Here is a 22,424-nt window from a genome sequence, read left to right on the forward strand (position 1 = left end):
GCCATTGCACTTGGTGTTCTTACAACCCAGAACCACCTGCCTACGGATGGTGCCGCCTAGACTGCAGTGCTCTCCTTCATCTGTTAAAGAGACAATCTCCCAGAGCCATGCTCACAGGCCAGTCTAGCCCAGGCAATCCCTCAAGTGAGGCTGCCCTCTCAGGGGACGTTAGGCTACATCGAATTACAATTACAGCTAACTAAAAGCCTTTTTCTCCCTCACATGGTCTTAGATATAAATGTTCTGGTGCTTGCTTTATTGAGAGGTAGCATTCTGGACATGAAAACATGGCCAAAAGTGACTCATTATGTAGAAGACATACGAGTCTGTCTCTGCCCCTGCCACCCTTTGCTTCAGAACCTGGCTCCTCAGCCTTTCATTCACACTAAAGACCCTGAGGCTTCCCAGGAAATCCCTTAGGCTTTCAGGACCAGGCTGAACCCCTTGACTATTACACCATGCTTATTTTTCTACCTCTATCATAATCATCTTATTTAATACCTCTCAGATCTATTTTCTTCAACCACCTTATGTTTAAAACCTTCAAATATTAGCTATTTCAATTACTGTCTCATACATCACTATATCCAAACTTGTTTAAATACATAGGAAAAATGAGTCTTTGGCTCAAGACATGATTTCTAAGAGATAAAGTTTAAGAACAAGAGCTTTGACATTCGTTTGAGACCATTTTGCTGCTATGTTGATCCAATATTTTTAAAAAGCTTTGCCTAAGAAAGTCTTGTGACTCTTCTTTTGAGAATCCAACGAGCAGCTAGACTGTGCAAGCTTCTACTACCAGAGTGAAGGACTTTGGTTTGGGACTACTGTGTGTGGAGGGGCTATATGTGTTTCTGACCATTTCTTATATTCTGACCCAACACTTCCTGGCAAAGCACTCAAAAGCTTGCAGGAGCTATAAACTATGTGTTTGAACTACTCTCCTTAGCCATACTAAAGAACTATTCATCTCTCCAACATTAAAATTCTTCAGTTCACACACCTTATGCCTTGGGGAACTACAAAGTTTGCCTCTAAGTCAGATGAACATATGAGTTATGAATTATTAATTACAGAATAAAACTCTGGGATCAGAGAAATTGAACAAAACCCTGAAGCTGAGTGATGCATAATATATCCCACATTGTGCTGGGTGAGAGAGCACACTGAAATATAAAGCGTAGGGTCATGACGAGTGGAATAAGAAAACAAAGACATCTTCTACTGGTCACCAAACGCTTGCTGATACTCCAAGGCTCGGTGGGACACTGACACCTGCTGCACAAACGACCTAGAGCTGCCTGCCCTCTCTACCTCAGCCTGTGGAGTGAGAAAGAACATCTATACTCAGGAACGGCCCAGATGTGCAGAGACACAAGCGTGTGTGTGTGTGTAAAGGCTTGTGCAATTTTTACTTGGATGAGCAACTTAAAAACAAACTCCCAAATGAAAACAGATGGGAGAAAATCAAAGATGGTCAATAAGACAAACAATTACTGGTAGCATTTCAGTTATTTGGAGAACAGAACAACTGTGGACACAGTGGGCAATACACTATCGGGACATGTACACGCGCACACACACACACGCACACGCGTGCACACACACACACACACACACACACACGCACGCACGCACACACGCACGCGCGCGCACGCACACACACGCGCACACACACGCACGCACACGCACGCGCGCGCACACACACGCACACACATATACCGCTGTCACTGTGGCTTGACTGTGAGTTATCTCCCAGAGGTTCCATTGCACAGTCTACCGAGCCTTTTAGGTTGGATACCCAGTAAAGGTAATGAAGTCCATTCTGGGGAACGGATTGCCGCTGCGTCAGGAAGTACATCAAGTCTCCGAAGGTTAGATTCATTTACTCAAGAATTTATAAAAGTATGAACCTGCTGGGCACAGTGGTGCGCACCTGTAATCCCAGCACTTGGAAGGCAGAGGCAGGCGGATCTCCGTGAGTTCAAGGACAGCCTGGTCCACAAAGTGAGTCCAGGACAACCAGGGCTACCCAGAGAAACGCTGTGTCAAACAACAACAAAAAAGTATAAACCTGACTTCTCCCCTTTTGCTAGCTTTCTACCTCCCATTTGGGCTCTGCCTAAGGCCAGTCATTGTATTTCTCTGCCATTAGAGGTCAGGGCAAATTGTTCCAGCTTTCTGGACACCAGTATTGAGCCAACTAACTTTTGTTCTTTATAAAGTGTTCATTCCTAAGTATTTAATTAAAGTTCACAAAACAGATCTAAAGAGTTCACTATAAAAAGATATAGAAGAATGACATGGAATGACTCATATCTATCAGTTATATGACTTATCAGAAACAAAGAAATGAAATATTTTATAAAAAGTCTCCATTTTTTATTTAAAATAAAACATTTTTGTGGTTTTTAGATCTTGTCACAAATAATAATCCAAGATCATCAAACTTTTGAAAATATTTTTGTTCTTATTGGGGAGTTGCTTTGGTTTGGGTTTTGAGATACAGTCTTATGTAGTCTGGGCTGATTTCAAACTTGCTAGATGGCCCAATCTGGCCTCCATCCCCTGCTCCTCATGCCTCTACCTCCCCAGTGCTAACACTGCAGGCAAGAGCCACTACCCCTTTTGGAGGATTAACTTAAAGAATTAAATGCTTGAAAATCTTTTAAATGAATCTTTTAAATATCTTGTGTCTCCCACTCAGGGAAAACAGAGGCGCACTAACCACGATAGATTCAGGTGAAAACCAAGTACTCTCTGCTGAGTTACAGTTCCTCATTTACCCCAGCTTTGGAAAAACAAAAGGCTTAGCCTTCCACTTACAAATACCTTTTTTTCCCTCATATAAATACTATGTGCCATAAACTAAAATAGCCATGCTTTAGATACTATTATTAGTATTTAAACTACCGAGAAAGATAACAAATTAGAGAAGACGGAGGCTTCTCAGCCTTGGCATTATTGACATTTGGGGATAGATCGTACTGTGTGATGCACAGTGTGGGGACTGGTCCTGTGCATGTAGGAGGATAATTCAGCAGCATCCCTGACCTTTTACCCATTGTGTGCCAGCAAGATCTGCCAGTTCTGATAAACAAAAATGTCTCCAGACACCACAGAAAGGCATCTGGAGAAAAAGGCAAAATCCCCCTCAACTATTTTTAGATTTCAATTAGATTTTGGACCTACTTTTCTAAAGATACTGGTTAATTTCTCCTGACAGAACTTTTACGATAAACTCCAACCTTGACATTGCTAGTGACTTCAGGTCCATCAGTAAATTGCATTTATTTATTAGACATTTAAAAGGAATCTTTGCTCCTCTACTATCTCCTCCTTCCCTCCTCCCCCTCTGTCCTCTTCCTCCTTCTTCTATCCCCTCCTCCCTCCTTCCTCTCCATCCTTTGTTTCAGGCACAACAAAACAGAACTTGTTCATCAAAGCAACAGATCTTGTGCATTATAAACTTGGTAAAGAGAAGCAAAGTTTTTACCAGTAGTCTTGAGATTTAGAAATAGTTTTGTGTCAGTTTTTCTGCACTAAACCAATTAAGCCATCTCCCCAGGCCTTGTGGGTTAATAACTGTTTTTGAGAGGCCTGGCACCAAGTTGAGTGCATAGAGAGACAGAATCCTTATAATGTACTACATTCCTCTCTACTTAAGAGCTTTTGAAATAAAGGTAAAGTCACAAAGAAAATCTAGACTTCTATAAAGGATTTTTTTTCCCCACTGGTCCTTACCGATATGACTGAAAGTACTGATACGACTTTTGAGTATCATCAAATTACATTTGACCTCAAAAATCACTGTAGTTTTGAAAAACAATACAGTCTTCTAAACAGTGAAGAGAGATTGAGTAAAAAGTAGTCTTCCTCAATGTTAATGAGTTTAGCTCTGTCATCTGAGACAAGTCTACACCACTTTGAAAACATGATGAACTCATTTATTCCTCAAATGGTTGCAATCCACTCAAGAGCACTTAATACAGCACTTGATACAGCACACTCAAGAGCACTTAATCACCGAAATTAAAGAGACCTCCAATTGGCAAGAAGGCTTTCAAAAATACAACTAATTATTTTTAAGTTATGTTTTACTGACCCTATCAAGCAGATAGTTCCCAGCGTCTCTGAAAGGCTATCTAGTTTTTTACATATTAAAATAGAAGTGAAAAAATATATCTTTGAAATCTAGAATCTAAAGTAAAGCCTGCTAACCTGAAACAGATTTGGTATGGTCAATCCAAGCTATGGCTACAATGCAAGAGGACAGGCAGGAGTTGATAAAAAGCTGCAAATTAGTCACATTTGGTGAAGAAGAAGAGAAAGAAGAAGAAGAAGAAAAAAAAAAAAAAACTAAATGCAGGTGCCTGCGATGTTCATACTGTGTAATACTTTTCAGATCCTGAAATCGTGAACATTCAACTCCTCAACTTATTTCCAGCTGCCAAAAGAAAATTTTAAAAATCCAATAGGATTATATCTAAAATGATGCTGTTCTTCACAGCTTACAAAATACTTCTGCTATTTGGCAACGGCAACTATAAATAGGTAGATGAAATTTTCAAATGTTTTCTGAGAATCAAGGGTTTCTGGTCTTGAATATCTCTGTTGCTTTGCTAGGCTTCTTTTGGGCCTTGAGAGCTTTGCTCATCTACTCATGCCTTATTTCTCTGTTCCTGCAACTTGATCTCTGTTCCTCCAGCTTGATCTCTAACATCACTTCTGATAGGATTCTCGAACTTTGGCCTGCAGAGCATCACATGTCTTCTTGGCATCACCCAGAAGCATGGCTGTGTTAGGTTTGTAGAAGATTGGATTGTCCACTGCAGCATAGCCAACACCCAGGGACCTCTTCATGACAATAACCTAAAAACCCGAGATAGAAAAAATTATATTCAACAGGACCTATTGAGCTAAAGCATTGCCTTTTCCTGGTTTTGATGTTGTTTTAATTTGTACTTCACTTTTTTACTTTTATTTATTGATATGATATATGAACATATAAATGCACAGTTATAGGGTACAGGTGATACCTCAAGACATGTGGCTATTATTCAATACTTAGATCAGGTTAAACATGTCTGTCTCCTCTGACTTTATCCATTTGTGGTGGCAAAAGCTAAACGGCTTCAGCTTTGTACAGTACACAGGACATTGCCCTTAGAACCCAACTACACAAGAGCACACGGGATTTCTTCCCCAAGAGTGAGCAAGGCCCCTTCCCACCATCAATTATTTAGTACAGAGATTTTTAAAATACACATGGAGTATTTTTAAATGTATGTTTATATTACATTAATGTTCATTTTTAATTATACTCTTATGCCTATTACAGGGAAGTTCATGCTAACAGTTTATCTTTAAGTGATAAAATCACAGGGATTTTTTTTATCGTCCCACTCATCTCTACAAAGTCTGTGAGTAACGCTTTCTAATCAAAAAGATAATACTGTGAGCTTATACACTTTTCTATGAATAAGCTAAAGAAAACACACTTTGTGCATATGCTCACATTTGCAAATTCTAACATAAATATAACTGAGTGTGAGGAAATGGTATGATCCTGTCTATCACTTCAGAGTAAACTAAAGCAGAACGTTCTAGGACAAAGACATGTCAAAAAACAAAGTAGCTTCTCTCAAGGATGGAGCTAAACACTAACAGAATGTATCGACCAGGCACAATGATGGAGGTTGGTTGACCTAGAAACAATGAAGTTACATAGATACACATACTGACATTAGTTACAGATTTTGTTATCCTGAAAATTTCAAGTTGGTTCCAAAGAAATTAAAAGCCTGTATGGTCTTCTAGAACATATGATCTATTAAAAAATGATAGCATTGGGAATGTGTCCACGCATTTATATGACATTAGTACAATAACAGGACTCCGAAGACTTTCAAATAGTGATTACCAGTATGATAATAGCCAGTATGATATATACATGAGCAAGGACATTTTGCATCTGCTCACTCATTTCAAACAGTACATTTTAAATTCATTTTAAACTCATGTTAAACAAAATGAACAGGAATGTACATTATGTTACTATAATCCCTTTTCGTGTTTTATTTTATTTTAATTATGTGCATGGGTGTTATGTGTACATATGACCATTTTGTTGTCTGGAAGGTGTTGGGTCTCTGGGTGCTGAAGTTACAGGTGAGCCTCGCAGTGGTGGTGCTGGGATCTGAACTGTGGTCCTCTGCAAGATCAGTGTGCATTTTCAACTGGCAAGCATCCCTCCAGCCCAATACTGCTATAAGTTTTACAGTATGTACATAGTCAGGAACAGCAAAGAATTGCCCCTCTTCGTGATCAGAGGAGAATCTAGGAACCTTTGAATACTCTAAAATCTAGCAGTTAGCTTTACATAGGAGCCATATGCATGAGCAAAGTTTCCTTTCCTGTGCCATGTTACTGTTTGGATTTTTAAATTGCCTCTCTGTTAGACAGTCCATAACAATATACAAATACCCCATAAAAAATAAATCAGAAAAAATGTGCTCGCCTTTGTACATGAAGGCAATGATACTGACTCACTGTCCCAGAGGGAAGCCATCTGCTTCACTGGACTCGGTTTGGAATTTGGCCAGACAAATTCCAATTGCTTTCAGCCATTTTTTTTTTCAGCTGTGGTTAGATTTTGTTAATCCATCCACATAATCTCACATGGCTCCACTCACAATGTGGTATTCACTCAGACTCTATGGTGAGCAGAGAATAGAAGGAAGCTGGGCATGGGGGTCCAACCCTAAGCTATGTTTGCACTCCTGAGCCTCCTAAAAATCATCACCAACTCTTACTAAGTAACCAAAAAGAGTTCTCTCTGTGTGTCTATCTCTCTCTGTGTCTGTGTGTGTGTGTCTCTCTCTGTGTGTGTCTCTCTCTGTGTGTATGTGTGTGTGTGTGTGTGTGTGTGTTTCAAGTGACCTTAGATGATGAGCATGAATGGTAGGTTTGAAATGTACCTGTTTGGACTTCCAGACCTCAAGGACTGGCATGCCTGCAATAATAGAGTTGGGATCTTCTTGAGCCGCTGAATTCACAGTGTCATTAGCTCCAATGACAAGAACCAAGTCAGTATCTATATTGAAAACAGAGGGAGGAAGGGAAAAAAGTATATAACACAATGGTTTGCTCACACTTCTTTTTAGGCAAATTATAGTGATTTATTAACAAAAACATACCAAATTCTTATAAGAGGCTAATCTGTGCCAGATACCACATACAACTTTACCAGAAAATGTCACAGAGCTTGAAGTGGGGCGTGCATAGAACTTTACCATCCTGACTAAAGCCTGCTTCATGATGCTTACCCTCCTGGGGGACCTGTCTGATCTGACTCTGTATTTCTTTTATTGTCCCCAAATTATCTTGCTATTCACATGATTTTATAAGATCTGAATCCATTTTCAACTCTTAAAATGACCAATTAAGATGCGATCTAATGTCAAAAAGCTAAGTCTAAAAGCCTGTACCGTGTTAAAGCTGTGTCCATAATTCCTGGAACTGGCTGGTTTTACACATAATTTAACAACAGTTAAATTTAAAAAGGAGCATAAAATTAAAATGGGCTAAATTCCCTCTTTGAGAACTATAATTTAAATAACCTAAGGATGTTGCCAAAAATGCCATGTGCAGCTAGACATACACACAATATTGTTGTTGCCTTTTTTCTAATAAACAGTGGTTTTTTTGTTTTTTTTTTTTTTTCAAGTTTACAGTGGAGATTTGCCAGAGAGAATGGGTCTAATTTTAACAAACATGATCTTGGGCCAAATGTCATTACCACTCCACATCTACATGATGACAGCTATAAAGTATAGCACCTTATCTTATGAAGTCCTAGTTCTTATAAATGAAGTCGGGGCGGGAGGAAGGGAGGGAGAGGAGAAGGGAGGGAGGAAGGGGAAGAGACGGACAGGAAGAACACACGAGCTACTTCACGGATCATAACTTGGTACAGGGGAAAGCAATGAACCTGCAGACACCAAGAACTCATCCCCAGAAGCAGTTTATAAACGAGGCGTCTGTGCTGGGCATGTAGTTCCAGTCTACAAACTACTGAGAGTGGAGACCTGGATTCAAAAGCCAGATCTGACCAGGGATCAGACTCACCTCCACACTGTCGCCCACTCAGCACCACTCGGTTCTCACAGAAGAATAAAATTTAACTCCACTTTTGACAAATCTGCTGCGGCTCACTCATCTATCTGTGGCCGCGTATCTACTATATTCGCATCACTCTACCAACCTTGTCAGTCTTCGCTAATGCCACAACCATATTACAAAGATAGTTCCACTTTGTGCACAATATTTAAAGGGTATTTAAAGTGTGCCATCTTCTCTGTCACCTACCTGGGAAATCGCTGTTGATCTCATCCATCTCCAGCACAATATCATAGGGCACTCCCGCCTCAGCCAGGAGTACATTAAGCTGACCAGGCATTCGGCCTGCAACTGGGTGGATTCCAAACCTGGACAGGAGACAAATGAGCAGCTGGCCTTACTTGATAGGCCAAGTATACAGAGGTTCCAGTATCCCCTCCAAATCTGCACGCCTTGTTCTTGGCACCTTTGCTTTCTCCTAGCTCTATCTGATCTCCACAAGCAGAAGGGGAATTCAGCGAGATATACAGTCATTCTCCAAATGCTGAAGCTGGAAAATCCAAGGCCCTGGGACTTACAAACTATAACTTCCTTCATAAAAAATAACACTGTAGCTTTGGAACCTTACTCTTCCATACATGTCTTAGGTACCATGAAATTTCAATAGTCCAAATAAATAATACTCTCTCACATTTAAAGCCATTATATTCTCTCATGATACTTTCTGATAAGTCCTAATCCCTTAAACAGTCAGTCTGGAATTGTTTCCAATTTAAAAGTCAACATTATTCCACCAAGTGAATGTTGCTTCCACGTTCAATTCTAGCCCCTATGGTAAAAGGTGGAGAAAAAATACTATGCACGCGGTGTTGAAGATGCACAGTCTCTCAGGGATTGATAGTAAACATCGCAAAAGACAAGCGATAGTGGCACACTGGAGTGTTTAAAAGACAGAATACATAACACACAGAGTTTGTAGTTAAAGCAAAGAGACGGAAGCATCAAGCAGTTTCTTCCAAGTAGGCGTTGTGTCTTTTGTCTAGTAATACCATTTCTTGGCCACCATATTTATCTTTCAACACAAGGCACCATGCTTGTATATAGGAAGAGTTCAGAAAAAATGAATGAATGATTTCAGAGAAGTGCCATTTGTAGAATCTCTTAGTAGGTATTCATCCAACCTCAGCTTTAACAAAACTGAGAGAAGACAGAAAGACAGGAAAGAGGACGTGAGAAGGGAAAGCAATCCCCCATTCCAAAGTTTGACTGGATCTTCTCAACAGCTCATAGACAGGATTTCCAGCACAACTAACATCTGCTGTGAAGATTGACTATACAGAGACAATGTTCCTTTTTCATGCAGATACTGATAATCGAAACGTTAAAATAGCAATGAGTTATCCTTAAGACCTAGCATATAGTCAACCCTCATCAGAGAAGCTTTTCCTTGCAGTAGAAATTAGTACAGAGACCCACAGCTTAACAACACACAGATAATGGGAGACTTTGGAGTACTCAGCCCTAAGTGGGCTGTCTATATCACACTGCTCCCCCCCAAGGCTCAGGGATATACCAAAGCTCAGGGATATATGTGGGAAAAGGGGAAGAAAAAATTCTAAGAGACAGAGGTAGTGGGTGACTTCAAAGAAACAGCATTTTCCAGATACAACAAGACAGGTACACATACAAACTCAGAGACTATTACAGAACACACAAGAGCTGTAAATGTTCAAGCCAAAAAAAAAAAAATCTCAGCACAGGAGAGGGGAAACAGACATATATTCCCAGCCCTCTCCAAGAAGCTATTTGCAGTTGATAGCTGGTTGGAGAGGGAAAGGTAATTTTCTTTGATGGAATGACACTGAGTGTATCAACCACATACTAGGGCAGGCCTTGTGCTTAGGAGTGGCTGGCCAACACAAACCAAACTCCAAGAGGTTCTTCAGTAGTTTTTGTTGTTGTTTTGGTTTGTTTTTTTTTTTTTTTGTTTTTGTTTTTGTTTTTAAAGAGGAAAAAAAAAACAAAGTTGGGTGGGTGGCAAGGTGGGAGAGGATGTTGGAAAAAGGGAAAAATACTATCTCTATATTGTATAAAATTGTCAATGAATAAATTAAAACATTGAGTGGGGAGAGACTTATGTATATAAGGCCTCACTCTTTTTCTAGCCACAAACCACAGCTCTTTAGAAATCCCACAGGAACCCCTACTCATGGCAGTAAAAGATATGTAAAGGCATTATATTCTCTCATGATACTTTCTGATAAGTCCTAATCCTTTAAAACACTAAGTCAGTCTAGAATTGTTTCCAATTTAAAAGTCAACATCATTCCATCAAATAAATGTTGCAGTAAAAGACACATAAAAACACACACACACACACCCTTATGCAACCCTTGTCACCTACATATATATTTTACCAGATTAAAATCCTATCCAAGTGATTACCAGAGCCACCATATAGTCTCACTCAATCAAAAAGAAAGACAGGGCTCTACAGAGATAGCACTGCAGTTAAGAGCACTTGCTGCTCTTCCCAAGGACCAGAGGCACAGCTTGCAGTACCCAAGGTTGTTCACAGCCACCACGAACTCCAAGGCCAAGAGATCTGGTGCCCTGTTCTGGCCTTTGTGCATACTGCACTCATGTCCCACAGGACCTTCGTGTTTATCTTAAACCAAAACAAATAACCTAGGATAATTATAAGATAGTATCTAAGCCTTTAGGATTAGGACATGGTCATGGGGAGTGAATGTATTATTAAGTCCATCACAGTAATAGTAAAAGTCCACAATCTAGGGTTTCTATTTTAGCTGACATACCAATACACATTCTGGTTTTTGTTTTTGTTCTGTTTTGTTTTTGTTTCTTTAGAATTCAATGTTGTGTGCCTCTTCGGTTCCAAATTTTTCTTTAATTTTAATTTACTTTTTGTTTTTAATATTGCCTTTGTTATCTTTAAATTTCTCTGTCTACCATTTTTATGCTTTAATAGTGATGTCTTGGACCAAGTTTAAAAAAAAAAAATCGAAACTCTCGGAATATATTAGGTCTTATTCTAACATCTTGATTAGCTACAGACTGAATAAAGACAGTATTTCTCCTTGGCAAGTTGTGAAGGGTAAATAATCACCAGCTAACCATCATGTTACAATGACTATCCCAAAGGGAAGATCATTTTATATATCTGTTTGCATAATAATTTATTACCCTAAGCTTTGGGGCTTTGTGTTTGGAGCAAACTACATGTAAGATTATTAAAAGAGAATGCCAATGTTTTGAGAGAAATAACAGAACACACTCGAATTTGTAGAAATATATATATATATATATATATATATATATATATATATATATACATATACATATATATATGTGCAAGCTGATGAGTCAACATGGGTTTATAACAATTCTGGCCCATGTCACTGGCTAATCTCCAAAGCATGTATTAAAATTAATTGTATTAGACACAGGTTGGCCATAACCAGCAATTTCCACAAGCTGACTGGCCAAAGCTCATCAGTGATCCGTCATCACATGAAGGCATCCAGAATTCTAATGCGGAAAGACTACCAGCCTTTCAGTTCTTCCCTTTGCACCATGAAAATGATGCTTTATTATGCCCATACTTTAAAAACTGAGTCAGAGATCTTTGACCACAACAGGGTTCTACAAAAGAAAAATAACTGCTAATATGGAACCAAAGAGAGATCATGCACACACCCGGAGCATTCTTCTCCTCGTCCTTCTGCACTGTTATTACATGTGGGCATCGCTGTGCTCCTCCCAGCAGGAGCTCCTTGAACACAGGGGCCATGTCTTACTAGTCAGTCCCAACAGTCCTCTCCTTCAGCCCCTCAATAAAAGAAAAAGGATCTAGACAGCATATCCCAAGAAGAAACATTGATTAGTGAAACCCTAAGTGTCTCTTTCTTTAGGATTCAGGTAGCAGAAGAACCAGCCTTTGGACAATTGACTTCTACACCCCTGGTTTTCTTTAGCAGATAATGGAACTGAAAGAAAAACCTTAATGGAGGGTTGTGCGATTTAAATAAGAAAATTAACATAGAAATTTACCTATCAGGTGCTTTATAGCAGCACCAAACAAATGAAGGCCTTCATAACTTTGGTCCTTTGAATAAGAACTATAGGCTCTCATATTTTAATGGAGTGACACTATTTGAGAGGGATTAGGAGGTGTGGCCGTGTTGGAGGAAGGTGGAAGAGTGTCACTAGGGGTAGACTTTGAGCTTTCAAAAGCCCAAGCCAGGTCTAGTCTCTCTCTCTCTCTCCTTGCTGCCTGTGGATCTGATGTAGAAGCCTCAACTACTTCTTTAGCATCACGTCTGCCTGCATGCTGCCATGCTCCCCATTATGACAAAAAAAGAAAAATGGACATTTAAAACCTCTGTAACTATAAGCAAGCCCCAATTAAATGTTTTCTTTAATAAGAGTTGCTGTGGTCATGGTGTCTCTTCACAGTAATAGAACACTGGCTAAGACAGTAACAGCACAGCAATTACAGTATTCTGTTCAAATGAGTCTTGGTAATACGTTCATCACACTCATCAATTAAGTATAATTTCCTAATGTTCATGCACTTCGAACCACCACATATAGCCAGTGGATTACAGGAGTGTGGTGGCACACTCCTGTAATCCCAGCACTCAGGGAGGCAGAGACATGCAGATCTCTGTGAGTTCAAGGCCAACCTGGTCTACAATGTGAGTCTAGGACAGCCAAGGCTATACAGAGAAACCCTGTCTTGAACATATCCCCTCAAAACATACACACACACATTTTTACCTTACAACAAATGTTTTTTTTTAGCAACACTCTAGGTTACTTTTCTAACTTTTACCTTGAAATGCTGATACAGTATAATAGTAAATACTCTTATAGTTGCCCAAAAACGGGAAGGTCTTTGTACTTGCAACAATATAGGGGAAAAAAAACTAGAAAAATAATAGTCAATATAGATCGAAGGCAATAATTATGAACATTAGATTCACTGGAAACTTGGTCATAGCTAATATTGAGATGCATGCTATTGCTAAAGGAGTTGAATTTTAAAAGTCCACAGTTAATCAGTCAACAGATACCAGTAAGCAAAACAGTATTACTGCTTTACTTGAGAGGCACATAAACATCATCACTGAAATCAGACATCTCTGCAAATATCTCCCAGCACTTTTGTTATTTTTGTCTTTCAACTACAAAAATTATAGTCTTCGATGGAACCTTATATAACAAAGAAGCTTAGCCCTCAGTGACCAATTAAAAATAGACTCAAGTCCTTTGGGGGGAAAATGGAGCAATGTACTCTAATGGAACAACCCAATCTGCTGGGCCTTTTTAATTAGCCAAGAAAGAATAAAAACAAGCAAGAATGTACATGAACTATTCATGAATATCAAGTAACTGGATAAAATCTGGGAAGGGAACAATTCAAAAGTATCCTTTTTTAAAGCCTCTTTTATAATCCATGATGACATAAGCCCCATTGTTGAAGCTTTTTGAAACCTCACATTAGGTTTTAAATGCCGCATGTTTTAAAGGAAACACAGCAACATGAATTTCCATGATCACAGACTCTGAAGACTGTCCCAACCAGGGTTCACTGTAGTGGTTGTCCTTGGGCATGTGGGCCTATTAAATACTTTAAAACATTCCCCCACATGGGTCCTGCCACAACTGTCCAAATGAACCCGATTTTCCTTTTGACATTATGGGAATGTTCATCTAGGTTGGCTATGAATCACGAAGAATGGTTTACAGAATTGAACATTCTAATTCAACAATTAGACAAATAAAAAAAAAAAAGCCCCTTTCTAAAGCTTCCATTATTTTCTCCAGGTTGTACACTCTGAAATTTCAAATGCTGAAAGGATCCCTAGATGTTTTTTTAAGGTGTACCCTATAACCTTCAACTACTTGGTTTTAAGTCTTTTTAGTCCATGTGCAAAATTATTTCCATATTTAGGGCAAACTTCCCCTACTTTATGGTGATTTTCATTTTAAAAACAAACTGTATAATGGAGACAATGCATATTGACAATACCCTGGAATTCTGCCTTCCCAAATCTACCGCCTCAAAATTTTCTTAAGTATTTTGGAGACTAGTAAATTAAGAAAAGGACAAAGAGCAAAGTAAGAAGAGGATTCACTTGCTGGAAACCTATTTCTGTTTTAAAACCATAGATATTTCTAAATTATTAAAACATTTGTCATGACTCCTAACAGTGGGGTAGGGACCTGACTCTTTTGCCAGCTTTGGGGACCCTTTTCCTCCTACCGGGTTGCCTCATCCAGCCTTGATATGAGGGGAGGTGCCTAAATTTACACTAACTTGGCATGCCATGTTGAGTTTATATCCCTGAGAGCCCTGCTCTTTTCTGAAGGGAAGTGTAGGAGGAGTGGGGAGGAGGAGAGGGGGTGGTGGACAGGGAATGGGAGAAGTGGGGGGGGGTGAAATTAAAGTCATGATGTACATAAAGAATAAATAATTTTTAAAACCTGCTGGCATGAATACTTGTAATTTTATGTTGCTTCGGTATCCATTTGGAAGTCAGGGCTGTCACATTCAAGAAACAAAGCTTAGTCATCCTCGACATTTTCCAGATTTCTGTCTCCTCTTCCTGAGGCTGATCGAGATTCATCCCTACACAACTGGGTTACGCTGCAGTCTCACTGTAGCCCGTAGATTCCTATCCACTCTCTCTAAGCTCATGAAATAGAACTCCTCGCAGAGAAATTGTTCAGGTACTTGGACCTGAACCCATTAAAGACCTGAGCTTATAGGCATCTATTTGTATCCTCAGCTATAGACTCTTCCCAATTGGCCTTAAGCTACACTCCTCTTCTCTCTGGGATTTGTTGGTAATAAACTGTCTCTGTGACATCACACAGTTTGTTAGACTTCCTCTTCTGTTTTACCCAGCCAACACTCCAGCTTCATGGAAGGCCCCTCTAGGGACTGGTCATCATGACACAAATATCCATTGACACAGCGTATATGTCAATCAAGAGACACAAGCGCACCAACTTTTTATGAAAAAGATCAGAAACTGGCCATTCAAGCATTAGATCACCCATCAGGAAAACAACATCTTGTGAAAGGCACACTATGAACAGCCATTGCTGCCTGTTAGGAATCTCATCAGGACATGGCTAGATTTAAAAGCACCCTTCTAAAAGAGACTCTAAATATAAATTAGAGGACTATCACACCTTAGTAGTAAAATTAGACTTTAAAGATCTTCCTAGGACCTTACAGCCATCCTATGAGAGGAAACAGTTATTTGGAGTTACATCAGTTATGTATGCATGATGCTCTGTCACAGAATGTGGTAAAAATCCCACTCACTATAAATGCAATCAATGGTCCTTCAAGGACTCTGTATTTCATATTTGCATACGACAATAACCTATTCAGAGGAGGGTCCCTGGAAGTAGTAAAAGAATTTGTTATTAGAGTCAGTAGTTTTACATTTTAGTTAGACATTTCTCCTGTGGAAAATATAGCATTCTAAAAAGAAAAAGTCTTTCGGTCTATCAAATATCTGACAGAATTTTTGATTGCCCATCCTAAGTCCCTTAAAAAACACAACAACTAAGGCATGAGCTACATTGGCTAAATGATTATTCAGGGTCTGAGCAGTCTGCCCAGTATGACTCATGGCTAATGCCCTGGTGGTAGCTCCAACAGCCGTCAATGAGATGGTAGTAACAATGGTGGCTGTAGTTCCAAGATCCCTTTTCTGTCTGAAGAGAGTCATAGCGTGAGGGGCATCAATGGGCATAGGCACCCAGTGAGGCATGCGAGTAACCAGGGCATACCTAACTTTACTAGCATTCCAGCATTGGGCAAAAAAGCAAGTATCATTACCACAATTACTTGGCTCTATCTGGCTAATAATGAATAAAAATGGGGGATATAGACAAACAGGTGTGGGCTTATAGGAAACATTATGAGAAGCCTTAACCCCTCGTTGGAACATCCTGCGTCAGTTCTAGAACTAGCAGTGGTGGTGTCCGAGGTGTTGGTCTCCTTGGTTTGCCTGTGGCATATATGCAAGATTAGAGTCTCACAACAGTGTGATGCAGCCATGATCATTCAGGCCTTTACAGCCATTGAAGCAGGACATTCTCCCCAAGCATGGTTGGATACCATAAAAAGCTAAAATGATACGCTCAGGATGCGAGGCTAAGCACTGCACTCAGGGTCAGCCGCTTTGGACCCAGAGAAGAGCATGTCTGATTGCATGCGGGTTGATGCCCCAGGTCCCGCCTATGAGAAAAAGGTATCGGACGGTCTGATGCTCTTTGGGTGGATGACACCTAAATGAACATCTTTTCAAAGTCCCAATTTATTTCTAATATCAGAGATCAGACCTCTACTCTTGCCTGATGCGTCTAAAACAAAAAGGGGGAACTGTAGAGAGCTGCGGAATGCTATGCCTTAAAGATGGAGCTGGTTTCCGCCTTCCACCTTCCCGATGGTGAGTGCTCTCTGTCACAAACAACTCCACATTTGGCTAAGGCCGAGGATCTGGCTTGCTTCCATGTATGTGGACCTATCTGCATTGCCCCCGTGGCACGCCTGGGTTGGCTACCCAGAGGCTATTTAAGCTGTGGGCTGGCTTTCCCCGGGGTCCAAGGATTGTTCAATGTTCCTGAATAAACTGCATTGAAAAAAAAAAAAAAAAAAAAAAAAAAAACACAACAAAAGGAAGTTTTTTAGTAATATTCTAGTTAATTGTTTTAAAATAGAAACCTTCTAAAATATGAGGTCAACATAGTAAATGTTACCCAAATTGTCTTTGCTCACTCCAGGACCAGCTGGGTGAGACTAGTCTTTTCATCAGAAGAGAACCATGGTACTGTGGAGATAAAAATCTTCATGATGAAGCAGCTGCTGTCCATAAACATCAATCACTGAGAAAGACCATGCTGTCACTCTCTGTAGAGGTTTCTTAAGCTAAACACAAATACTGTGTTCTCTAAAACGCTGAGCATTATTAGAAGTTCAGACAAAGGCACTCATACAATTCCAAATGAAAAGAAACACTTCATTCCCTTTCCTATGGCTTTCCAGCATTGGGATTATGCTTTGTACCTTTCTTTCTTCATTTGAAGGCAATTAAGGGCTAAACTGCTCCTCTGGTTCTGAAATCTGGTATTTATCCATATTCTTTCCTTGCTCAGGAGGAGGAAAAAATATTATGCAAGTCAAAGAGCTTATGAAAGTGTCTCAGGGGCACAGTTTTTCTAACAAATAATGGACCCTGTTCTGCAAATGTGATTGAAGACACACTGGACAGTCTGAAGCCATGTCTTCCATCTGACCCACGTGGCACACATCAGGCTACTGAGATAATGAGTGTCTCAGGTGCAACCACCCAATTTGAACATCAGCCCAGCATTGTTGTGTTGCAGCTGCAGCCATCCTCGGCAGCACCCCTCTCTTTCCCACACCAACACCACTTGTGATACAGCCTGGCCTTTCAGGAACTGAATTGAACCCAGCATTCTAGCCCGGAGTGGAAACCTCATGACTACCGACACTCTTCCCATTTCCAAAATAACTAACAAGAGGTGCATGGAGACACCAGAGTGAAAAGTAAATTTTCATTTCTGACTAACGTTCTAGAATATTATATTCTGGCATATTGTAGAGTTTAGTTAAAAATTAAGCATAACTTCATCTTTTTGTCTGGACATTAATCCTGTTGAATGCTCTCGTAATGCAATAGCTAAGGAGCCCCATAAAATGAAAAGTACAAGCAAGATGCAGAAGAATCTGAAGATGAAATAAGAGGACTTGTATTTACATTGTTCTGTCCACATGAATCTCATCAAAGAATTATTGTGAATGGAGTTTATTATAACTAATATTGGACCAGATGTCAAAAATCACCCCAATGGTCAGAAACACTGACTTCATGTGATGGAAGAATTTATCCTCAAATTGCTGGGAAACATGGGGGTGGAGTGGGTGGTATGATGCCTCTGAGAAATTGGTTCGAGAGAAGACATTCCAAAATGTCAGGAATTCTAGTGTTAACACAGTCTCTGCTACACAGGTCTGGAGACAGTGGAGGATAGTAAAACGCCAAATGATCTGGAGAGATGGCTGCAATTTTCCACACTCTTCACTGACACCCTTGACTTGGGTATCAGTGGGGGATTGCTGACGATCCTACATGAAGGGTTCAAATCCACATGAGTGAATGCATGTGCTTGCTTTACTTCTCCTCTCTGCTGCCAAAGGTTTACTGATTTGTGCAACTACACAAATAACTTCCTTCCCACCCTCCTCCTACTGTGTTTTTCAAGCAGGCAAGCCAGGCGCAAGGTAGCAGAAGCATTAGTTAATTCCTCATTACCAGTTGTAGCTAGAACTGACACAGTAATCTATGGCATCACTCTTCCTTCCTCTTTTCAGTTAACATCTGAATTTGGCAGTTAGAAATATCCCCCAACTCAGAAGTGAATTCTCAAATCCTACTTCCTAACCTCTCAAGTGAACGTAAGCCCTGGTGGTTTGAATGAGAATGGCCTCCAAAGGCTCATATATTTGAATGCTTAGTCCCCACTTAGCGGAACTGTTTGGGAAGGATTAGGAGGTGTGGCCTTTCTGGAGTACAGGTGGCCTTCTTGGAGTGTGTCACTGAGGGTAGGTTTTGATGTTTTCAAAAACCCATACCAGGCCCAATCTCAGTCTCTCTCTCTCCTCACCCTTCCTCTCTTCTCTTCTCCTCTCCTCTCCTCTCTTACCCTCTCCCATCTCCCCTTTCTCCCCTCTCCTTCCCCACCCCCTCTCTTTCCTCCCTCACCCACTCTCCCTCTCCTTTCCCCTTCTCTTTGCCTGTTGCCTATGGATCAGGATGCAAGGCTCTCAGCTACTGCTGCTCTACTGCCATGCCTGTCTGTTTCCTGCCACTATGATCATGGGCTAATCCTCTGAAACTGTAAGCAATCCCCCAAATAAATACTTTTATGAGAGCTGCCTTGGTCATGGTGTTTCTTCACAGCACTAGAACAGTAAGAAATTAGATAAGAAATAAGATAAGAAATTAGATGTCTTATTCACTGACATATCTGCAGAACCTAGAATAGGACCTGGAACAATTATTTGTTTCACATAAATAACTACATTGTCATTTGTTCAGTGACTGAGCATTAATATGAATAGTCATGTCCTTAAGAAAAGAGTGCTACAGAACTGTCGTGAAACTGTCAGGTAATGTTGATTGTTATTCAAATATTATACTAGATTGTTCACCTGGCCCATTTTCCATTCCTTTTAGAAGCATGTGCCTTCATAACATCACAAATCTGCATGGGACAGCTCCTTCTGTACCCTAAACATAACACATCATAGAAAGCAGACTTCTACCTATTTGAATCTAGTTAGAGATACAAAATATTTAATCTTTAGGCATGTTGAGGAACTGATTTCTTAGAAGAAGAACATACATTTAAACCTATAGCCACACTACATAAGATTGTAAAACAATATTAAGCTTCAAATGAAATGACACACACACACACACACACACACACACACACACACTTTAGTGTAAGCCTGAAAACAATTCATATTATTAGTACATATTACTGAAAACATTCCCTCGGCAGTATCCTGCTTTAAACTCCAGCCCTACTCACCTATGACTATGACATACTCAATGGAATTCACTCATTTATTTACAGATATTTTTCTTTATAACTATGAAACTGGGAACTGGGCTTTATAGCTTTGCATTTTCAATACCTAGCAAATAAAAAGCTATTGATAAGCTGTAAATAGATACAGCTGAATATTAACCTAAATGTAAGAAGGGCGGGGGAGCTGGAAAGATAGCGTAGCAGTTAAGAGCAGTTGCTGCTCTTCAAGAGGACTAGGGTTGGATTCCCAACCATCTGTAACTCCAGCTCAAGGGCATCTGATACCCTCTTCTGACCTTCACAGGCACCAGAAATGCATGTAGTATTAAGTATACATGCAGGCAAAACACTTATACAAATAAAATAGAATTCAATCAAATTTAAAAGTAACATGTAACATCAATTAGTCAAAGAAGTTGAAAAGTATTTCCACAAATTCAAAAGGACTTCTGCAATTATGCAAGGGATAATACTTTAGAAAAAGAAAATCAAGTAATTATTAATTACAAATGAGAAAAAACACAACTTTCCAGGACTTACTCATTAGAAATGCTATTCCTATCTTATATTGAAAATTATAAAATTATATTTTATTATAATCAGTCCAAAGTTTAAGAAGTAAAGAGGAAAGAAAATGTGGTCTTATTAAGATTTCTGTCTTTAAAAGGTTTTGTAAGCTGACTGAACAACTGAGAATCAAATGATAGCTTAAGCACTAAATTTTCATGACACTGTCGACCCAAAATGAGTTCTTGTCATGAAATGCCATGTGCTTCGTTATAATCTCAAGCCTTTGTGAGCATGTTATGACTGTGGCCAAAGTAGAGGAAAACAGTAGTGTCTCTAAATCAATCATGGGCCATGAAGCCAGACAGACTGTATGACAGATGCAATTTCTCTTGGCACCACTTGGGCGTAACTAATTGATGACAATCGTATGTCCATATTGGCATGTTTCCACGGGGGATGTGTGTGGATATGTCACCACATCTGGATGCAGGCATGTGGGGGTCCAGAGGCACAAAGACCTACTAAACCAGAGGCCCGGCAGCTGCACTCAATGAACACCGTGGGAGCTGCACAAAGTGATGAAAGGACCAAATCACCACAAACTGTAAATACAGACTTATTTCATTAAAGCACGAGGTAACTGCTGCAGCCACCTCTCATGCAGACAGACATGTGCCTCCTTATAAAAAAGAAGCTACAGCATCTATGTGTGTGTGTATACTTTGTCTATAAAATCTTTAATTCTCCCATAAAAAGATGATGACACACACATAAAGCAAAAGTAAAGTTTCCCTGATTCCCTCTGAATAAAGAAAATCCTCACAGAAACTAAGCTGCATCCAGGCCAGCATGTCCACTAGGGCTCCCTCCCACTTCACTCAAATTCAAATGCCTCGTCACAAGCCCATGCTGAAAATCAACACAGAACAGTAAGATGTACAATATGTCATGTAACTCCATCTTTAATACAAAAGAAAGATGAATATAAACTAGCATTTTTTATAACTCACAACTATAGAAATCAGGCTGAGCAATAATTTTATTCCAACTCTACATTATGACTTATCAATAGCAAGTGTTTTTTAATAATCATGCAAAACCATGAGGTATTTTTATGAAAAGGTTTCTATTATGTCCACAAAGTCCCTTCAATAAAATAAAACTTATAGCTGAGAAGCCCCTTACAGATGTATAACTAAATCTTTCATAACCCTTAAATAATTACTCTTCATATGCAGAAATCATTCTCTACAGCAGAAGACCAAAATGAGTCATTTTATGCCCTGATGAAAAACTAAAGTAACTTTTCTTATCTTCAATTTACTTAGCATCATCACCAAATAATGAAAATCCTCCACACAAGAACAATGCTGGTCCCTCCGACCAGAAAACAGTGTTTCAACTCTTTATGTATTTAAATGCATAAACTATAGATTTTAGGAATGGATGGGGTAGCAGTGAGAGAGAAAGGGGAAAGAAATAAAGTTAAGCTGACAAAGACCACGTAAGTCACCTTATTTATGCATACTCTTTTATAATCAATGGCCCGGGACATTCAAAGAGCAGTATTGATTCTACATCCAGTTTGGCACAGATACTCTGACAAATTCTAGGTCCACTGTTGGGATTTATTTTCTTATCATCTGCCCTTACAAACATCTAAGAATGACATTTAAAAGGAATTATTATGGAGATGGCTCAGTGATTAAAAGCACTGTTTGCTCTTCCAAAGGACCCGGGTTCAACTCCCAGCATCTACATGGCAGCTCACAATTGTCTGTAATGTCCATTCCAAGGAATCTGACACCTTCACACTAATACACATAAGATAAAGTTAAATAAATTATTTTTAAAAAGGAATTATTACTAACAGACATTAACAACTAGTGAACCGACATTAGCGACCTAATGAACCAACTCCATTCAATGAATTATCTTGTGTCTCTTATTTCTGGTACAAATCAATGCAACTGCTAGTGAACCCACAAAATGAATAGCAGCATTCCTATGATGGAAGACCGCAAGAGCTCACTGTCCTTCCTAGATGCTAAGAAACAATGTCCCTTAATGGGGACTCAGAGGAGAACAGAACATAAGCACAGCACTGCAACAGCCATCGAGTT

At 39.6% G+C, this 22,424-nt stretch overlaps 1 protein-coding gene across 5 annotated transcripts in view; it reads right to left on the bottom strand.

Annotated features, from left to right (window-relative positions):
* Positions 1-2,358: 2,358 nt before the first annotated feature.
* Nnt (nicotinamide nucleotide transhydrogenase) overlaps positions 2,359-22,424 on the bottom strand; it is an 88,898-nt gene continuing 68,832 nt past the window's right edge. For all 5 annotated transcript variants that reach the window (XM_060372584.1, XM_060372586.1, XM_060372588.1 and 2 more), the window contains exons 20-22: positions 8,371-8,489; positions 6,981-7,096; positions 2,359-4,872 (exon numbers count right to left, since the gene is read on the bottom strand). In XM_060372584.1, coding sequence (XP_060228567.1) covers positions 4,723-4,872; positions 6,981-7,096; positions 8,371-8,489 — 385 coding nt within the window. In that variant the 3' untranslated portion in view covers positions 2,359-4,722. The remainder of the gene's footprint in view (positions 4,873-6,980; positions 7,097-8,370; positions 8,490-22,424) is intronic.

The sequence above is a fragment of the Meriones unguiculatus genome, chromosome 19 (genome assembly GCF_030254825.1).
Source record: "Meriones unguiculatus strain TT.TT164.6M chromosome 19, Bangor_MerUng_6.1, whole genome shotgun sequence".
Taxonomy (NCBI): Eukaryota; Metazoa; Chordata; class Mammalia; order Rodentia; family Muridae; genus Meriones; species Meriones unguiculatus.